Raw genomic sequence first — 7,508 nt, 5'->3', positions numbered from 1 at the left:
ACAAGAAAGTCCCATAGGATTTACTAGGCTAACATATTTGCATGATAGGGTTTTCAAAAGTTATCTAACTTTGGGCATCTAGGAAGTCATGTCACTAACTTGAGTGATGGGTAAATAAGAAATCAAAACTCAAATACTTACAGTTTTTTTTAATTTTCTCAAGGATATTTTTCTCATATGAAGTTCCCTTACTTTACTTTAATCTAGCCCCTATTTGAAAATATATATTCTTGGTAACAGTTTTTCAATTTGGCTTTACTTGCTGGAATTAAGCTTAATAGTTGATAAACTACTTTGGAAAGGTATTCTTTTTTACTAAAGTGAACCTATGATAGAGGGTAAACATATCTCACAAGTGTGTTGCTAAAATGATGTATTAATTGGAAGAAGGAATCATTGGCACAAGAGGGCATTCTTTTAGATTTGCAACTATAAAGAGTAAAAGGGTGTAGTTGATGGGACAAGTGTTCCTTCTTAGAGAGGAATGAAACAAATATTCAGTAACAAATAATGACTTCCTAATGCACTATGTGCTCATCACATTTTATCCTATAACAACAGGTGTTTTATATAAGTTCAAGTACCAACTTAGCTAGCACTTTTTGAAGTCAAAGGAATCCCTCCCTATTCTAATAGCATTTAAAAAAACAGAATGACAAATGATAGCTGTAGCAATGAAACTCACAACTTCATGGACAATTCAAAAATATGGTATAGGGGATTGTCTTGATATATAAAACTTAGTCAACACAGTTTCCCATGATAAATTATTTCAATAGCTACGACAAATTAACACACCATTAGTTGTCATTGAATAAATATATGTCATTATTCTTGCAGACTATCAAGGAGTTAAATAGATTGAATGCACTATTTGCATTAAATAAGGATGTCCACTGTGTTTAGCTTACACATGAATGCCCTTGAGAGTTTAATGTGGCATTAAAACTTTTTGGAGATCCATATAACTAACCACTTCATTCTCACAATAAAATCTGTGGAAGGTAGTCTGCATTGTAGTTAGATCTATTAGGGTCAAAATTTTCTGTGAACCTGTCATTCCTTGTGATCATCAAGGTATGCAGCACATAGCAAGACATGATGTTGTTCACAAGGATGCCTAGATGTCCTCTAAATCCCTTCTAACCAAGCAATTTCCATTGCCTCTTTAAAATTCCAAAAGATTGCTTGACAACAATCCTCATAGAAGAATGAAGAAAGTTGTATTGCTCTTTGCCATGAAACTTGTTTGGATATAAAACCAAAACCAATAAAGCACACTCTTATCCTATGTCAGCAATGATATACAATGGAATGTCCCCAAACACTGTGTGGTACATTGGACCACATAAACACTTCTTCTCTATCTATGCCTTCTTCAAACCACTAGAATTCTGAACTTTATCTGGAGCACTACCTACTATCCCTATTGTTATGTAAGGGAATGAAGTCTTACTGTCTACCACAACTTGAACTACCATTGAGTAGTACTTTTTTGCCCTAGCATACCAATCTATTGCATCCTCTGAACCTAGGAGCTTGATTGCCATATGAGTGCAATCCATTGCACCACAACAATTTGGGAATCCATGCAATCTCTAAAATCATGTTATAACTTCATTTATTCCCTCCTCATCTGCCAATGGATCATTAGTCCTTCATGCTCAAGCAATGAATACCTGAATCAACATAAACAAGCTTGAGTGCATAAAGCCACTCTAAATGCATCACCAATTATTTGTCATATATCCCCGAATGCCAAGCGTTTCAAAGCAATAGCTACTTGCTTTGAAATAGCTAAGTGCTACTTTGGTATTTCTACCAAATCTAGAGGAGGCCTCCTAGCCAATTTTGGAGCAAGCTCGTCACAAAGAAAAGTGAATGTAGATATTAAAAAACTTCTCTAAATCTTTGTGGATTTATATGGAGAACCTAAAGCTCTGTTTGATACCACTAGTGGAGACTTCTTGGCTTGATGTAATCCACACTAATCAATGCCTTAGGAGCTCCTTTTTAGTTATCACTCTTTCAATAAATGAAGTTGCAGTAGGACATGGCATAGAAAGCACTATAACAATCGCTTCCTCCACCATTCGAATGAACAAAAGCTTTCTTGAAACTGGAATTAAGATCATGTCCTCCTCCAGAAAGAACAACTCTACCAAATTTAAGTACCTCATCACAATCTCTACAACATGGGAAATGATTGCCAAGGAAGAATTGCCAAGCTATGGCATGCTATGCACTCAATTTAGGGTAAAAAAAAATGGCACCCTAATCCATTATGATGTGGAAAAAAAGAAGCTAATGTGTAGCCTTATGTGGCATATAAAAAAGAGGGTTACATGTAATGTAACCATTAAAAAAAAAGGAGGGGAAAGTTGTGGGGTGAGGAGAAATTTCCAGGTGGGTGGAGCATGGAACCCCACCCTAAGGGAACTACTCCTTATTCACATGGGCATAAATTAAAAATGCCTTGAGATGGAAAATGCTTAGTAGTCTATTGCTCAACCCCAATGAGCTTATAGAAGGTGATCTAGAATGCCCAAATAATATACCAAATTCGAGGCCTATGATTAAGCCACCTCTTCATGTGTTGAATAATTCTTTTAAGCTTTGAGTCCAGGTTGTATTATTCTATTCCAGTAAACCATTTAAGAAATAGTGTTTGGTTGCAATCACTAAGTAAAAACTAAATAAACCAAGTGCTTGTTATATATTGAACTTAAGCAAGTTTTAATAAATTGTTCTCTTTTTAGAATTAACATCTAACTATCCCAGCGGAGCTGGGTTCCCTGCTAGTTCTTATTATATGCAAATCTAGATTGGAATATAGGGTCCTTGCTCTTTTAAATATATACTAACAGGGAACCCAGCTCCACTGGGATAGTTAGATGCTAATCCTAAAAAAAGAACAATTTATTAAAAACTCACTTAAGCTCTTCAATATGTAACAATCATTTGGTTTGTTTATTTTTTGCTTCCTTTGTGATTGCAACTAAACACTATTTTTTAAACGGTTTACTAGAATAGAATACAAGCTTGGAATCAAAGCTTAAAAGGATTATTCAACACATGATGAGGTGGCTTAATCATATTCCTCAATTTGGTATATTATTTGGGCATTTCGGAGGTAAGAGCAGTTAATGGGATGGCATGTTAATGGGATTTTTGGTAGTGAATGGCTAGTTTTGCATCTGCAAGCGATGTGTGTCGAAGTATAAATGACTGTATTTACTGGTGGACTATGTGTTTGTACATCATAACATGCTGAATTCTGATACTATTGATGCATTTGTCCTTTATTGTCCACTTGAGAATTATGTGCTATTGTTCACGGGGAGTAGTAGAAAAATCTTTGTGCACTTCTAACTTTGTATTAAATTTCTTTTTTCCTCATAGATTTTGAAAATGTGAGAAGCTCAAAATCAAATCCCTTTGCAAATTCTGGAAGAGCTCTCTAACATTTTTTTTTTGCTATCATTTCTATTTCTATCTTGCTACAGATAACCATCAAATAGAGCTGATGTTTGCTAGGAGGTGTGCTTTAATTTTTTTTTTAGCAAGTTCCATGTAACTACAAAACAAAACACAGATAAATATATCAACAACATGTAAAATATTAGAATGGAATCTGCATACCTTAGGTGTCAAGTCTGAGTATATAGAACCTGAGCTTCTCCATGTCTTGGTATTTTTCAAGCTTGCTCCGGATTTTGAAATTGTAAATCTTCGAGTGGATACCATCGATATGTAGTGAGAATGCAGGATAGGTCTCATCTTGTATTGTAGCTAGTTCCTTTGCTGGCATTCCCACTATTTCCAGTGCAGCCTCTTGAAATACAATGGCCCACACACGACTGCCGCTATCCTTGATGCACATCTTTAGAGCATACTTGAACTCCACATTGGCAGCCTTAATATTGCAATAACTACAGAACTAGCCATCTACTGTTTGGGTAGTTTTTTTGCCACATTGCTGTGCATTTACGACATTGATGCATGCACTATAATAAAACTCATCCATCTTCATTTCCTTCACAGTAGCTATCATTCTATAAATAAGAAGCTTTCTAACACCTTTAGCTGCATGTTTGATATCTCTGATAAAGTAGTGGTGGAGCTCACAATCTGTCTTGATGATGAAGTGCTCAAATGTATGAAGTTAGTGACATTGTAGTACAATGTCATCCATTCTCTCAAATCAGCCACTGCTTCCGTTTCCGGTTCAATAAGAATGGTGCTCACACCAATTACTGAAAGTGATTTACCACTGTAGTCTGGTACCTTTCCGCCCTTGACACATATTATTGGCTGAACTCCACTCTCTATCTGCTCCTGTATATATGAGCCCCTCTTCTTCTTCTTTTAAATCCCACAGACATAGATCAACACTATGGCCCAAATCATCACCTAGACACAATGTTCTCTTCACAAAAGATCCACTCTCATGAGATGTTACAGTAATTGTACGGATCCATATTACAATACCAACCACATTGACAAAAGAGTCCCTTTCCTTCTGACACACATCTAAGATGCTTGTTTTTGCCAGGATGATTCTTGGGAATGTTGCATCCTCATCCAGGGCTGTAAACTCCATACCTTTCTTAGCCTGAATCTCCCATGTTGCTTCAAATGGAGTGTATGCCTGATTGGAATGTTGTATTCCACCACTACCAGAAAATGAATACACTGTACCCTGTACAATCTTATCTGACAAAGCCAAGGCACAATTGTTGGAACCAATAATTCTGATCTCTGTTCCCTGGATGTAGACAATGTCGAATGACATTATGCATCCAGATATTTTCGTGTTGAAATGTATCAGCTTGTTCTTGTGTGTGACTCTTGCATGGAAGGACCACCTGTAAGAGTGGTCACTGATTTCTTTGATATACACCTCTTTTATGGCAGCCTTTTTTGAGGTCTCTTCCTCTATCAAAGGGAACAATCTGAATAAACTGGTTTAGACTTGAAAATACCTTTTCCATGGACTCCTGAGCTCGTTTTTGTCATTGGAAAGTTCAATTGTAGCAGTTTTTTAGAATAAAAACCAAGAAACGAATTTACCACTTTCATATCTTGAAGGATAGGGTTTGTGTGTGTGTGCTTCCATACTCCACCATCCAGGAAGCATGCATCCGAAACAATCAATGACTTACAGAATATTTTGGTGTTTAAAATTCTTTATCAAAAGGAAAATACACTTACTGTTTCTCATTTGTCTCAAGGAAAGTGTAGTCCAGGAATTTTACAAACGAATTCAGATGGGCACAATATGAATCTATTAAACTTGAAACTCAGTGTGATGCAATTGCCTCGAGTATTTCTCTGTCATCTGTGCCAGAGAACTTCTTGGTCAGAGCGCCAGGCTTTGAATCTATATTTGTCACACGCAACACTAGTTCCTCTTTCAATTTTTCTTTGACCTTTCTGATCTCATCATCCATGCATCAATTTTTCTTTGACCATTCTGACCTCCTACTGAGTTGCTGTTAGGCACCAGCTTTGACCACATGGTCAATGTCAATCAAAGGGAAGCTCAAGGGTACATTAAGGCATGTTAGGGAAGGAACTTAACCTACCTTAGGGCTCATAGTGGAGCGACAATACAGTGGAGCTTTTGAGGTAGCTCAGGGGTGGTTGGGTGGTGAGGAACCTCAAAAGGAGGCATAACATACTCTAAGAAGACTAGATCTTTGTTTTTTTTACCCTGGATCATAACATTGGTATCAGAGGAGTTGGTTATGATGACTGACCAATTTGAATGCTAGAATTTTATTGTCAATGGTGGTGCTGATAATGGTGCCAATGGAGCTACAGAGGTTTGGACCATTCAAAATGTTGTTTATGAGCTGTGAGCCCTTAATCGAAATCAGCAAGAGATGCAAAACAAGATACATGGCATGATGGATACCATACATGAGTGTGTTGAGGCACTCGAAAGTGGATGTGGTGGTGCTCCAAGGTAGGTTTTGAGCTCATGAGCTCACGACTTCTTAAACACAAGGAAAACATTGGTTCATCTTGAACCAACATCTTTTCATTTTTCAAATTTTGATTTAATCTATATTTCCAAGTAAATTTGACTAATAAAATACAAATATAATTATAGATTCAAACACTAAAAACAATCTAGAAACACTTCTCAAGCTCTGCAATTGTAAGGCTTGCCTGATGGATGTGATGGTCGACTTTAGGATCTTGGTTTAGTTCCTACATAAAAATGTAATAGCTGTGCTTGCAGGCTAAATATACCTTTCCCCCACCTCTCTTTCCTTATCTAGACATTTGCTGGGCTTCACATAAAAAATAGCTTTAGAGTTTTTGGTGAGGCCAGTTTGGCAAAGAAAAGAAAGAAACCTAGTACACAATTCCAATAGCCCTGGATCCTTAAGGAAGTTTTGCCTGGATGGAGGACTTGCACCTTCTATGGAGCACAATCAGTCTGTGCCATACTGCCAAAAGTATCAGGCTTCTTACTGTAGAAAATATTTTTGACAGTTAGAGAAAAGCATGAATGACAACAGCATGACCATGTTCTTCCCCATTGAGAACATGACCACATGGCAAGTGCTCAACCTCAAGCACGAACCTGCCATTTGAAACAGGTTCTTTAGCCCAGCATTCATGCTCCTAGCTGCATTCCTAGCTTTCTTACTGCTTAGATTCCTGGTATCTAATGATACCATGCAGATTTAGCCATGAGGTTCTGGTTTTTATCCTCTCAATGCTTCCACAGTTGAGTTCCTTTGCAAAGCCCTACTTTCACATCATTCTTTTCTTTGGGGAAGAAGTATGTGGTCATGGAAGCTCCCAGGATCAAAGAGTATCTCAGGGTTGAGTAATGGTAGGAAGTTCTAAACAAGTTTTACTGCTCATTCAATCTGGAAGCCTGCTACTCAGCGGGAGAAGCATTGGAAACCTAGGAGGCATTATCCAATCCTAGAGAGGTCTCTGTTGGAACCAGCAACGCTGCAGGTTGGGTCCAGAAAAATGCCATCGAGAGGAGCAGTGAGGACATATCCAAGTTATAGCCACCAAAAACAAGGTGACAGAAGGTGAGGCTTTGGAGATGATGTGACCCGGCAATGAACAATGAGTCAGCAAGGGAAGTTGTGTGACAAGTCACACCTCTGGAGTTACTCCAACTCAATCCCAAAGTGGCTCTTTGTGCCATATGAATGAATGAATCACCTAGAGAAAGTATTGGTCCTGTTCTGTTATGAGTTGGGTCCTCAAAAAAAGGCCTCCAAGACTGTCAAGCTGTTTCTCACCATGGAATCCAATGAAACTTTCAAAAATAATGGCTAAGAGAAATAAGCTCTATTTCGTTAAAGTGGGAATTGTCATTATCCCACTTGTAAAATAAGGTTTCCAAACCTTTATATAGTATATAAATATAACAAAATTCAACTGCATTGAGGCACATGCCATTTTATTTTAAACAAGGAAATGTCTACTCAATCACTTCTCAAACGTTCTTTCCAACTGTTGTCACTGGC

At 37.5% G+C, this 7,508-nt stretch overlaps 1 protein-coding gene across 1 annotated transcript in view; it reads right to left on the bottom strand.

The window, feature by feature from the left end:
• Positions 1 to 4,795, bottom strand: part of LOC9648666 (alpha-mannosidase 2) — a 16,480-nt gene extending 11,685 nt beyond the window's left edge. The window contains exons 1-3 of the mRNA XM_024681307.1: positions 4,496 to 4,795; positions 4,081 to 4,365; positions 3,745 to 3,916 (exon numbers count right to left, since the gene is read on the bottom strand). Coding sequence (XP_024537075.1) covers positions 3,745 to 3,916; positions 4,081 to 4,365; positions 4,496 to 4,795 — 757 coding nt within the window. The remainder of the gene's footprint in view (positions 1 to 3,744; positions 3,917 to 4,080; positions 4,366 to 4,495) is intronic.
• Positions 4,796 to 7,508: the final 2,713 nt, after the last annotated feature.

The sequence above is a fragment of the Selaginella moellendorffii genome, unplaced genomic scaffold, assembly GCF_000143415.4.
Source record: "Selaginella moellendorffii unplaced genomic scaffold, v1.0 SELMOscaffold_30, whole genome shotgun sequence".
Taxonomy (NCBI): Eukaryota; Viridiplantae; Streptophyta; class Lycopodiopsida; order Selaginellales; family Selaginellaceae; genus Selaginella; species Selaginella moellendorffii.
The sequence above is the reverse complement of the archived record's forward strand: the minus strand, read 5'-3'. Positions and strand labels throughout refer to the sequence as shown.